The sequence below is a fragment of the Olea europaea genome, chromosome 14 (genome assembly GCF_002742605.1).
Source record: "Olea europaea var. sylvestris chromosome 14, O_europaea_v1, whole genome shotgun sequence".
Lineage (NCBI taxonomy): Eukaryota > Viridiplantae > Streptophyta > Magnoliopsida > Lamiales > Oleaceae > Olea > Olea europaea.
In genome coordinates this window covers 14,601,387-14,615,902 of record NC_036250.1, presented here as the reverse complement: position 1 = coordinate 14,615,902, position 14,516 = coordinate 14,601,387, and the positions used below count along the sequence as shown (strand labels likewise).

General features: G+C 34.9%; 1 protein-coding gene and 1 pseudogene across 1 annotated transcript; both read right to left on the bottom strand.

The window, feature by feature from the left end:
• Window positions 1-10,952: 10,952 nt before the first annotated feature.
• Window positions 10,953-12,575, bottom strand: LOC111409555 (annotated as a pseudogene).
• On the bottom strand, window positions 10,953-14,182 carry LOC111409259 (wall-associated receptor kinase 2-like). Its single transcript, XM_023039276.1, has 3 exons — window positions 13,247-14,182; window positions 12,591-12,757; window positions 10,953-12,374 (listed from the first exon to the last, which is right to left on the bottom strand). Exons 1-2 carry the CDS (start codon window positions 14,024-14,026, stop codon window positions 12,620-12,622), a joined length of 918 nt encoding a protein of 305 aa, XP_022895044.1. The 5' UTR covers window positions 14,027-14,182; the 3' UTR covers window positions 10,953-12,374; window positions 12,591-12,619.
• Window positions 14,183-14,516: the final 334 nt, after the last annotated feature.

Below are 14,516 nucleotides of genomic sequence, written 5' to 3'. Positions count from 1 at the left end.
TAAACACCCCTTACAGGCTTAATAACCTTAGTCATAAAGGTTTCAAAGAGAACAATTATTATTATTTTTTCAATAGCAACTTCATCTCTAATTGCTTTCTAAATGACCCATGTAGCGAGCTTTAAGCCAATGACTCCTAAGTCAGATGACTTTAGGGCATCAGGTTTTAAGATACCCTTGCAAGCTTAATTGCTCGAGTCATAAAGACTTCAAATAGAAGTTTTAAATTCTAAAATATATGCCTTGATTAGTGCAATGCCCCTTATCATACACCTGTTCAAGAAAATTGACCTTCAACTCAAGACTTTCACCTAATTTTATCATGTTCGTCTAAGACAATCCACACAATTTTTTTTTTCACACAAGGAATCCCTGGCCACATCCGTATTTTCTTACAATAGTAAAATCACCCCAAACTGTGCTAAATTTGGTCTAAAGATAATTAGTTTAGTATAATTTGGATAAAGCATCTATGTCCAACTAAATCAACCTATCAAAAGCATGAAACAACTCATTTCATCATAATGTCAAACTCAATTCTAGTGTGCGTATAATCAAGTTTTACAAAGTTAAACTTCAATCACTCTAGCATGCAACATATCCACAGTTCATAAATTAACACTTAATCTCAATTTAGATTATCATTGCCGACCAGGCTATCCAACTCACACAAGTACACAACCTAATATTTTTTTTTAATTAGGAAACACAAAAAAAAAATTTGGTTTTTTTTTTCTTTTAACTAAACACACAAAAACTAAAAACTCATAGATTTTTTGCCACTCCCAAACTTAAACTCGACATTGTTCACAATGTCTTAAAGTATAATTAAGAATAAGGGGACGGGGGAAGAAAGGACGAAGGTACTCCCCGAATTTTTTTGTTGAGCGTAGAAGGGACTATGGGTGACGGCTAGACAAACTTCTTCATCATGCTTTTCCCTTGGTTTATGTTGGTTTGAATGTTCCACGACGTCATGTTTCTGCATATGGCAATCAAATCAAATTTTTTCAAAGAGAACAATTATTATTATTTTTTCAATAGCAACTTCATCTCTAATTGCTTTCTAAATGACCCATGTAGCGAGCTTTAAGCCAATGACTCCTAAGTCAGATGACTTTAGGGCATCAGGTTTTAAGATACCCTTGCAAGCTTAATTGCTCGAGTCATAAAGACTTCAAATAGAAGTTTTAAATTCTAAAATATATGCCTTGATTAGTGCAATGCCCCTTATCATACACCTGTTCAAGAAAATTGACCTTCAACTCAAGACTTTCACCTAATTTTATCATGTTCGTCTAAGACAATCCACACAATTTTTTTTTTCACACAAGGAATCCCTGGCCACATCCGTATTTTCTTACAATAGTAAAATCACCCCAAACTGTGCTAAATTTGGTCTAAAGATAATTAGTTTAGTATAATTTGGATAAAGCATCTATGTCCAACTAAATCAACCTATCAAAAGCATGAAACAACTCATTTCATCATAATGTCAAACTCAATTCTAGTGTGCGTATAATCAAGTTTTACAAAGTTAAACTTCAATCACTCTAGCATGCAACATATCCACAGTTCATAAATTAACACTTAATCTCAATTTAGATTATCATTGCCGACCAGGCTATCCAACTCACACAAGTACACAACCTAATATTTTTTTTTAATTAGGAAACACAAAAAAAAAATTTGGTTTTTTTTTTCTTTTAACTAAACACACAAAAACTAAAAACTCATAGATTTTTTGCCACTCCCAAACTTAAACTCGACATTGTTCACAATGTCTTAAAGTATAATTAAGAATAAGGGGACGGGGGAAGAAAGGACGAAGGTACTCCCCGAATTTTTTTGTTGAGCGTAGAAGGGACTATGGGTGACGGCTAGACAAACTTCTTCATCATGCTTTTCCCTTGGTTTATGTTGGTTTGAATGTTCCACGACGTCATGTTTCTGCATATGGCAATCAAATCAAATTTTAAAAATCAAGTAATCTAGAACATGTATTACTTAGCCCAAACAATCAAAATACCAACAATAAATTCAATAGCCTAAGTGGAGTATTATGGATGGTGATACCTTACAAATTAAAACGTGCCTAAATCTAATGCAATCTAGTAATCAAAGCAAATCTATATGCTCTGTGATACATAAAGCAAAATAAATAAAAGGGTTAGAAGATTGGGTTGCCTCCCAAAAAGCGCTTAATTTATAGTCTCTAGCTAGACTATACGGATGAATTTATTAAGGTGGCTTAAATAGGTGTTTTGAGCTTTTGCACTCCTTACAATTTTCGGCCTTCCATCCTCGTTTTGCCCTCCAAACTTTGAATTTTCCATTCTTCTCTCGTCCAACGCTCACTAGATGTTTAGGCTCCATTTCTCTTGAGCCTTGTTACACCTTTACAACAATATACTTGCACTCCTCCTTAGCCTTTTTGCTGATCTCTTCTTGTAATGGATTCTAAATAGTGTTGTAGATCTTAAACTTCTCTTGTTTATCTTCCACTCTCAATGTTAGTTCGCCACTTTCAAAGTCCATGACATCTCGACTTGTTGATAGGAAGGATCTGCCCAAGATAAGTAACGCTGCATCCCATGGTTCCTTTATATCTAGGACAACAAAATCAACTGGGAATATGAATTTGCCCACTTTAATGAGCACATTCTCAACCACTCCTCATGGGTATTTGATTGATCTATCTACCAATTGAAAGGAGATGGATGTGTCATTTAGCTCTTCCAATCCTAATTTCCTGTATACAGAGAAAGACATTAGATTTATACTTGCTCATGAGTCACATAAACAATTAAAATTCGAATCATTCCCTATTGAGCAAGGTATTTTGAGACTCCCTAGATCTTGCAGCTTAAGAGGTAATTTATTCTGTAGGATGGCACTACACTCCTCATTTAACTTCATGGTCTCAAAATCTATCAGCCTTCTTTTTTTGGATGAGATCTCCTTCAAAAACTTTTCATAGTTTGGTATTTGAGATATAGCTTCAATAAGTGGGATGTTGACATGAAACTTCTGGAAGATGTCCAAGAACTTTGCAAATTGTTCTTTCAACTTGCTCTTTTGTAATCTCTGGGAAAATGGGACCAGAGACGCATAAGGTTTGATAGGAATGGTTGCCTTGTCCTATAGATTTTCTAGGTCTTGAGATGGAACTACTTTGTTTAGTTGTTCAGATTTATCCACCTGCTCCTCATCTGTAAAAGGTGCCTTTTCATTTTCTATCACCCGTCTCTCAACTATAATTTCTGAAAGTTTAACCCCGCTACGTGTAGTGATTGCCTCAATCTCCGCACTCTCTATAACTTTTACTGCTATTACCTGCTGTTTAGGATTTGTTTCCATGTCGCTTGGTAGTGTTCCTTGCTGTCTTTCTGAGAGTCCTTTTGCTATTTGTCCCATCTGATTTTTTAAATTTTTTATAGCAACTCCCTGAACTTGTAAAGTCTTATCTGTTCTTTGCATGTGTTGAGTAAAGATCTCCGCCAATTTAGTAACAAGATCTTCCAATGAAGACTTATTTTAAACCTGCAGAAAACCTGGCGATGCAGTCTGTTGTGGTGTAATCTAAGCTCCTTGATTGTTGCTCCATTGAAAACCTGGGTGATTTCTCCAACTTGGGTAATAGGTGTTAGGATTCTGATTGTGCTGCTATCTTTGAAAATTTTGAGCATAATTTACATCCTCTAATGATTGAGCAAAAGGACTACCCACTGTGCAATAATCTCTTTCATGATTTCCTTCACAGTGCTTGCATTTTTGTCCGACTATTTGGATGACATTCATCTTATCCACCTTTTTAGCTAAAGCTGCCAGCTGTGTTGAGATTGCTGTTAATAGATCCATCTCATGTATCCCAGCTACTTTCTTTACACTTGTTCTTTCAATAGGTTACCGTGCACTAGTGAATGCTATATTCTCCATGATTTGATATATTTGATCAGCTGTTCTTTTTGTTATAGAACCATCGCATGCAGAGTCTACATTAGCCCTGCTAATCGGGTTCAAATCAAGTATTGCACTTGAAGCCACTTCTGCAATCCGTGTTGTGGGCACTGGCGAAGTAAACCATTGTATCGTTCTCAAGCCTCTGAATAGCATTCTAGGTCCATTTGCTGAAAAGTAGTGATCTCCTCCCTTAACTTTGCAATCCTTTCGGTAGGAAATATTTGTTAAGAAATTTTTGACTCAATTGTTTCCATGTTGTGATGCTTTGTGGTTGGCAAGTGTCTAACCATTCCCTTGCTGAATCTCTCAATATGTATGGGAAGAGCCTTAGTCTAATTGATTTGCTCGAAACTCTCGGATACTCAATTGTTGCACATATGTCCAAAAATCTCAATATATGAGCGTTGGGATTTTATGTAGCTTTCCCAAAAAATTGTAGTGCATTTTGAAACATGTTGATGACATCTGTTCTCGAGTGGAAGTTTGCCTAACCAAACGTCGGATATACAATACTGGACTGACTTTCCACTACCGGTGGAACCATATACTCTCACATGAGCTTTGCATTTTCATTCACTGTAACTATATTCGGTTCTGCTACTCGTTAATTAGCCCAATGGCTATTTGATTCGGATTTTCATTTGCTATGTCTTCCTCTTTCTATTTTTGGTGTGTTTCAAGCTGTTGTTTTCTTCGAAAAGTTGAATGTTCGTTCGATTTCTGGGTCAAATTGAGCAAGATCACCCATTCTCGAACTTCGCATACAAAGTCCTGAAAAAGAAAGCAAGAAAGACTGTAAAAAATTTATAAATTAATGAACTAAACTAAAAATAAAAATAAAAAAATTCAGATTAAAGTTAAAATTAACTAAAACTAGTCAAAAAAATATAGTCCCCGATAATGGCGTCAAAAACTTGATCGTTTGATTACCCGCAAGTGAACGGGATCGTGAACAAATAATATAATAGTGTGTAGAGTGTCGACCCCAAGAGGATCATGTTTTTGATCCAGTTAAAATTAATAATACCCTTAATCGAACAACAAAATCAAGTTGTGACTAAACAATATTAAATTTGGCAACTAAATTGAAAGCAAAGTAAAAATTTATCAAATTGGTGAGAAGTATTGCTAAGATGTGGAATCCCCCTTACTAATCCATTTTTGTTCGACAATTTAAATTGACAATTTGAAATCACGCTTGTTGGTCAATGTTCCAATTTTAATTGAAAACCTCTCTTGATAGTTATCAAATCTATTCCCCTCATGCGACCTTTCTATCCCTCGATGAAAGATGCGAACATGATAAATGCATTAATCGAATTAGAACATCTTATAAAAATCATATAAAATATAGATGTATATCTCTATCCTCTATCGAACCTCACAACATTTATTATTTTGTGCTAATAATCCTATTGTCTCTCTCGATAACAACAAAATTCACAAACAATTTAACTAGTTGTCAATTAATTGAAAAGCATGAAAACGATAATAAACATCCAAACAATTAAACAAATTAATGTCAATTAAATTATGTAAATTAAAAATTCATAACAAGGGTTCATTACATCCTAACAAATATGAAAAATTAGCCTAACATATTGAAATTACAAGAAATCATATATAAGTGGAAAGACATAACTTGAATTTTTGATAAATTGAGAAGATGAAGATAAATTTTGAAATCTTGAATCTCTTCAATGGTTTCTTAATAAATCTCTACTTGCGCTCTCTCCTCTTTGTCCAATACCAAGTATGAATCTTCACTTGATTGAATTCTTGCAAGTCCCCTTCAATTCCCTCACAAAAACAATGAATTTTCCTCCTTTGATGATGATAATTGATGAATACTGGAGTATATTATGCATAAGAGATACGTATGAGAGCCCCCTTTGTGTATTCTCCTCTTGGGTGTCTGTAGTGGTTGAAAATTGGTGAAAAATCATGCCCAAATTGGTTTTCAAAAGAGTTCCAATCGAATAAGGAAAGTCACATTCGCGCGCGGATTTTTTGTCTCTGCACAGTAGTCAGTATTTTGATCATAACTTTGTCTCCCGATCTCCAATTGAGTTGATTCAAAATGCATTAGAAATATAACTAAAAGTAATACAATTTTACTAGAAATAGATTTTTTCCAACTCAAATGTTTATATGCCAAAAATTGGTCGCAATACTTGACTAAAAATCTGGAAAATATATCATGCGATTGGAAGTCAATTTATGGTAATATTCTGATGATATTCCATTCCATTTTTACTTCTAATTGCATCCAATTGACTCCCATCAATTTTTAAAATATCTCTTATGGTCCAATTCAACCATTGGATATTTGCAATTTGGTCCTCAAGTTTGTACTTCGCCATTTTTCGCTTCTTTCTTTCAGTTTACCCTCCAACCATCGAGTTTTACCTAATAAATGAAATATACAAGAAATTAGGTTATAATTGCTTTAAAGAACTATTCAATATCTATATTTTTAGGTCTACAAAAATGTATAAAATACACTTATCAGCAATGCTGGTAGCTATGCACTAATGGAGATAGATTATGGTACTACAAATCAGCAAAAAGGGCAGCCTACGGCATCTCAATGTAGCAATGTAAGCATTCGTTGGCCCATATTAGTAAGGTGGGAGTGCCATGGCACCAATATAGGCACCATGTTGGTACCTATGGCAACTAAGTCAACAACCTATGAAACCCCCTAGGCATTCTTGTACTAGAATTAATGTTGAAAAACATAAGACCAAGACATGATGCATTTGAGGATCATGTAAATCTTTATAATTTTATAAGTATTGCAATACCAGGGACAATAATGGAATTTGTGGATCCAATAATACAACTAGAAAACAACCTTAGAAATAAAATCAATATTAGTTGGTATATTGAGCACTGGAGTGGCTTGTACAAAGGAATTCCTAGAGATCTCATGTCAATTACAAATGTTGTTACTATATTACACAGAATAAGGGCTAGTTTGAAATGATTTTTGAGAAGTTAAAAGGAGTTTTTGAGATTCAAAATATGCTTTTGGATTCATTTGATTAATTTTATAGAAGAGCTTTTAGAGAAAGTAGGCTAAATATAGCTTTCTCTAAAAGCTCTTCCACAAGATAAAACTCTTTTTAGAAATTAGTTTTCAAATGCTAATTAAGGTAATTTCTTAATAGGCTCTTCTATAAAAAATAGAAGCAAAAGCAAAAGTTCAGTCAAATGGACCATAAGAAGCACACGTCTAGCTGAAGGCTTGGGGTAATAGCTTCGGCAATCGCGTAGAGGCGACAACTAGTCGGGAACCAACTGACATGCCTAAATTATTTAGGCCAGCATGGGCCTCAGTTCGACTCGGGTCAGACGCGATGCCTTATAAATCATTTTTCTTGTATACAATTTTTTCTTCTTTTTATTAGTATTTGGACTAAACAGCAATGAACAAGATTAATCCACCATATGTTACAATATATAGTAGAGTAATTTACAATCCACTCTAACGAGTGAAAGTCACCGAATTCACAAAGTTTACTGTAAACTACCTCCATTAATTGATTCTATCTCTTTCTAGATATGCTAAAATGCCAGGGATAGTTGTATTTAGATCATCTGCCACCACCCATTGGTAGAATAATATGACCCCTCATGCCATCATATACAGTACCTATACTATTACCCTCACCATTTGCAAAGGTTTTCAATTCCACATAAAGAAGAGATTCCCTCTCTTCTGCATTGGATTTAGTTTATGTCCACGATATCATCTACTTGAACAAAAAAAATCTATAATAAACATGCTCTCCCCAAAACCCAAAGAATTTGCTTTCTCATACGATGGCAAAGTCCTATCATAACATCTGATGATACTTGATTAGTACATTTATGGTTGAGACTAAGACAATACTTGATCATGTTCAAACTCCTAACTTTCATTCTTGATATTAGTTCAATGGCATGTCCTGCACATTGATGAATTCCTTTTGCTCTCGAGTTTAGGCCAATTTTAACTTGATTGTAAACTAGATTCTATGATTGTTGAACGTTTTTAATGTTTGTTAATGTTGTTTTATAGGATTGTTGAAATGGTGAAAGACACGAAAGAGGTCGTCAGTTAAAGCTATTGGCATGGATTGAAAAGAAGTTGTGGATAAAGGGGTGAAAGAGGCAAAACAAAATTGTTGGACGAATAGTGGCCCGGTGTCGAAACAGTGACGCCAAGGCACCACAAAAAAAGTGAGAGAAACACATTTAGAGCACTGCGGTGTTATAGAAAATACAGAGCCTTGGTGCCTGGCTCATTGCATCAGGCACCGCGATGCCGTTGAATAACGCAACTAGGGCGCATTTTTGGCCCATTTGAAGTCCATGAAAAAACCTAATCTCTAGACACATGGGAAGGCACCTATAAATAGAAATTTCTCACACTTTTGGAGGATTCCACACATTGAGAGGCAAGATACACACTTTGAGATTAAAGAGAAGCAATTCAAGGGAAGAAAACAATAAGCAATTCAATGTTTGGAGCATTGAATGGAAGAGAGAGAAGATCTTGGTAGAATATTGATATTTTTTCTTCTACATCATTACTACAAATTTGGTGATATATTCTATGACGATTTATTACTTTCCCTCTTTCCTTATGAATATCTAAATCTCTTATTAGAGCGAATAATATAATCCAATTGGGATCCTTTATGTCTTTTAATTAAAATTCGTGTTCTTTATTTTTTTCATGTGTTGATATTACTATAAATTACTTGATCATTAATTTGATGATTTAGTGAATCCTTTACGAATCGAAATGTGAGTTTAGGCTCTAGACCATATAGTGAAATTCGATAAATTGGTATAACGTGTAGAGATACATATACTAATTAATGCGGTCATAATTGAATTTCTAAAACAAAGAACTCATTTAACTAAATTTGATTTGTATAAAGATATGGAATTAAATTAGTTAAATAGGTTTAATGAGAACTCGAGAGCGGTAAATTAAATACAATAGGAGAATTCAACCAAACACTACGTTAGATTTTCTAAATCTTGATTTAAGATGTAAAGGTGATCAATAGGTAAAATTATTCAACCCTAATATTTGTTCATTATTTAATTTCTAAACCAATCATGTATGCATCCAATTGTTTTCACGTATTTAGATTAAAAATTAAACCATACGAATTTTTATATACTTTCGTCAAATAGTAGTTAGAGAAAAATTGAATTAAGTGCTAAAGTATAATCTTGGTGGGAACGATAATCTGGACTCATAGGCCCATTATATTACTTGTTACGATACGTACACTTGCGGATATAAAATTGATAACACATGTTGCAATGCTTTGAGTGGGACTATGCAAGTGCTATGGCATGCCCATTGTGCTGCCATGCCATGGTGTGCCATGTGATTATGAGTACACAAGGACAGACCTGTACTTTATGTGGCACGCCATAACACCATGTGTTGGAAAGCAATGTAGGTAGCTATGCACTAATGGAGGTCGGTTATGTTGAACAAAATTGATGAAGAATGAAAATAAGTGCTTGTATGTCGTGATTATAATACACAAGGACATACCTGGTCCTTAGGTGGCACGCCACAACACCATGTGTTGGGAAGCAATGTAGGCAGCTATGCACTAATGGAGATTGATTATGTTGCACAAAGTTGATGAAGGATGAAAATAAGAGTTTGAAGACTTTATGGCAAATAGTTTGTAGAAGTAAACAAACCTTAATCCAAGTTTGAATCAAGCAAACAAAATTAAAAAAAAAAAGGAACTAAATAACAAAACTATAAAAACATGGTTTGATATTAGGTTTTGGATGCTATGGAATCAATTTGATATTTGTGATATAATTTCCAACATGAAAACCTTCAATATATATTGAACTACAATTACCATGCATGAAATAGTGTAAAAATCAAGCCAAAGGGTGTGAAACACTTCAAAACGACACCAGAATTCAAACAACCAATGGTTGGATTTTTATTATTATTATTATTCTTATTCTTTTATTGGACGACCGCCTAATATAAAATTGAGCGCCTATCCAATTCAAGAAAATGACCACCGTAATTACAACACAAGACTGGGTGGCCACGCAGGCCATTTTTCGACTTTAATTGTTTTTGTTTTCGCTTGTTTTTCTCATGGTTAACTGCTTTTATCACTTCCAAAATCACTCATCATTGTTAATTTGAACAATATCTAATGGATTATAGCATTGTAAATCTGCAAAGACGATAGCTTACAGCAACTTAATACAGCAATGTAGGCATTCCATGGCCCATAGCAGCAAGGTAGGGGTGCAATATCATCGATATAGGAATCATATGTGTACCCATGGCAGCTAAGTCGACAGCCTACGAAACCCTCGAGGCTATGAAAGGAGGTGAATATAACTATGGTATTCTTGTACTAGAATTAATGTCGACAAACATAAGACCAACAGATGATGCATTTGAAGATCATGGAAATCTGCATAATTATGTAAGTATTGCAATACCAGGCAGAGCAATGGAAATAGTGGATCCAATAATGCAACTAGAAAACAACTCTGTTAATAAGATCGCATGTTGATCACAAATGTTGTTATTATACTATACATAATAAGGGCTAGATTTAAACGATTTTTGAGAAGTGAAAATGAGCTTTTAAGATCTAAAAACAGTCTCATTTGATTAAAATATTATATAAGAGTTTTTAGGGAAAGCAGACCCAATATAGTTTCCTCTAAAAGGTTTTTTGCAAGATAAAATTCTTTTAAAAATTAGGTTTCAAACACTAATTAAGATAATTTCCAATAAGCTATTCTATAAAAATAGAAGCAAAAGCAAATGTTTAGCCAAATGGGCCCTAAGAAGTGCATGTCTAGCTAGAGGCTTGAGGTAACAGCTTCGCTGCTTCGGCAATCACGTAGAGGTGACTACCAGCTCGGAATCAACTGACATGCCTAAAATTCTCTAGGACTAGACCTGGGTCCAACTCGGTGCCTTATAAAATGTTTTTCTTGGATACAATTTTTTCTTCTTTTTATTAGTATGTTGGACTAAATAGTAATGGACAAGAGTAATCCAACATATATTACAACATTTAATAGAATAATTTACAATCCACTTCAACGAATGAAAATCATTGAATCACAAAGTTTGTTATAAACCACTTCCATTAATTGATTCTGTCTCTTCCTGGATATCCCAATGGTAGTTGTCTTTAGATCATCTGCCACCACCCATTGGTAGAATAATATGATCCCTCATGCTGTCATATACAGTACCTGAACTATTGTCCTCACCATTTGCAAAGGTTTTCAATTCCATAGAAAGAAGAGATTCCATCTCTTCTGCGTCGGATTCAGTTTGTACCCATAAGTGTTTTCCTGACAGTCTCAGACTTTCAAGTTCCATAGCTACTTCCTTCATACTAGGTCTATCATCTCCTCTAACGTATAAACACCTTTTTGCGAGCATAGCAACTGATATTAACTATTCACTGTTTCCTTCACACACAATATTATCATCAAGAACTTGGAATAAGTATCCTTGTTTCAATGTTAAAAGAAAATAGCTGGCTAAATTTCTCTTCTCCCCTGGTCCATCATAACTTAATGCCTTTTTTCCTGTTAGTAGCCCTACAAGGACTACTCCAAACCTATAAACATCACTTTTCTCAGTTAATTGGTTTGTTTGTAAGTATTCAGGGTCTAAGTATCCAAAGGTTCCTTGCACCATAGTAGATAATTGAGTTTTATTCATAGGAACCAATCTTGATGCTCCAAAATCTGAGACCTTTGCTGTGAAATTAGCATCTAAGAGAATATTAGCCAATTTGATGTCTCAGTGTATGATTGGAAGAGAAGCAGTAGAGTGCAAATATGTAAGAACTCCAGCACCTTCTGCAGCTATTGTTAAGCGTTTGTCCCAAGAAAGAATGCGTGCCTTTGTTTTGTTCTTTATGTGCTCAAAAAGAGTACCATTGTTGATGAACTCGTAAACTAGGAGAGGAACCTATGACTCTAAAAAACAACCAAGGAGCCTAACAACATTTTGTGGTTGATTTGGGAAAGAACAATCACCTCATTGATAAATTGGTCAATTTGGTTTGGATCAACTTGTTTGGACTTCTTAATGGCAACTATTCGATTATCTGATAAGAAGCCTTTATACACTGTTCCAAATCCTCCTTGACCAATAATCCTACTGTTATGGAAATTGTTTGTTGCCTTCTTTAGCTCAGTGGATGTGAATATTTTTGCTGTATTTGTTGACTTCTCTCTTTTAATGAGTTGTTCTTGCAACAATAACACACCATTTTGAAGAAAGAATTTTCACTTCATCATGACCAACTTTTTTCAATTGAGTTCCAAGTATAAACAACAGCCAGCAAGCAGAATAACACCGACTCCTGTAGCGATTCCTGTTATTAAGATTTTTACGGGGCCAAAATGGATATAGGTTAGCTTCTTTCCCCTACTTTTCATTAAACAAATAGGCCAAAAATTATTTTTTGGAAATATGAGAGATATTTAAGGTTGGGAGGGCCTATTCCTGCGATTCTATGGCAGGGATAAAAAAGAAGAAGGTGGAAATAGAAGAGGAAAGGTTAAGACGTCTGCATGGAAGTTGTACTAACCTGCAACAAGTTTGAAGACGAGCGATTGATCATTGCGAATGCAACCTATGCCATTTTTTTCCCATCACCATGATGACCTTTCGGGCAAACACATCTATAACTCCCCAATATGTTCTCACATTTATGTTCACAATCGTTGAGACTTGGATCTTGACATTCATCAGTATCTGCATAACAAAAATATTAATAATAAAAAAGAAAATGAAGTTAAAATTCATCCCCCATTTGGCCCCCATTAAAACACATTATTTGTCAATTTCTCACACTAATGCGGGCCCCATGTGTCATAAAGTTAGACAGTGCAATAGAATTCAAACGAAGGGTAACTGTTGGTCACAGTACTAAATGACAAAACTACCCTCCCAACCACTCCCCTCAATCGGTCATCTAGTTTTGATATTGGAGGGTGGTTTCGTCCATTGGTACCAACAATCCTTTTGAAAAAATGTGGCACATTGCAAATGATCAGGAAGGCAGCAGCATGGACCCCACTTGGGTAAAAAAAGGGGTTGAAAAGTGGCTGAAAAAAAATAAAGTGCTTTAATGGAGGCCAAATAAACGCTCATTAAATTGTAAAAAAAACGCTAGGCAATTCAATGAGAGAGTGGTATGTATGACTTCAAAATAATGTTGGAAAAAATTAAATATAGTCATACCTTTGCAACCATGATAGAGGTATGGGGATTTCCTTGATAACCCTCCTGGCAAAAACAACGATATCCATAACCATTAGCAGGTTCATAACACTTAGAATGTACACGTTTACATGCATAACTAGAAATGTTATTTCGAGCCTCCTCACAAGTTCCGTCTCCAACTGCCCAGTCAACCACCATAGGAAGCATTTCTACATTCCTTAGGCGGGAAAGATCACTTGTGGAAAAATTGAATGCACTTTCCTCAGCTCGAAAACCATAGCTGCAATTGTTGAAGTCCCACACATTTGTGAAATTATTAAAGCTATGCAATGTCACCTCAACTTCCCACACATGTTTCGGGATAGACATATGGCAATAGCCTAAACCAGAACATGAGCCATTGACCAAATCATCATTGTTGTCACACGTGGAACTATACCCTGTCTCGTAATTCCGATTCTCCCGAGAACCAAATAAATAAGCATAAGTATCACAACCAATGACGGTGAACTTATTGGCAGTATTATTGACCATGAAGCCTCTGGACACTGTTATCCAGGGATCTTGATATAACACTCTAGTGCCATTCCGAGAATAATAGTCTTTTGCTATGAATTGCAAGACACGCATTTGGCCTTCCTGAGATATATTTGTGATTTGGATGGTTGAGTTTGTCAAGAATGGTTTTGGAGGATCATAGTGGGTGTCATTACAAGTGACTAAGAATGTTTCGTTAAAGTAACAGCCTTCCCTAGCGCTGAAAGGGAAGGGAATACTTACATTTCCACAATGATCCATACAGTTTTTTTTTTTATATTGGGAAATTTACATCTAAGATAGAAATTGATATTGATATTGAGATAAATATAAGCAAAATTGTCGGAATGAATTGAGAATGCAATCCCATAGTGACCTGTGATTATAATTTTCTTCTATGCTATATTTGTAATTTTACGTGGTAGCAGAATTGGAGCTTCAAGAATGAATAAAACAAATTCCAATAAGAATGATTTTATAACTTTGGAAAGTCTCCTCTAAGTCATTATTTAATCATGTAAAATGTCAACTTTCAAGTTGGTGGAAGATCACTTTCCATATGTCAGATATTTCCTTTGAAAGGGTCAAATTATTAGTGTAAAACTTTGATCAATGTCAAAGGCAAGTGGTGATTGAGTTTTGCTACAATGATAGGTTAAAAAATAAGAGAACAAGTGACGCAATATCATTGAACAATTACGAAAAAAATAAATGAGTTATATGATACAACTGACCTTTTCCTGATCTCTAA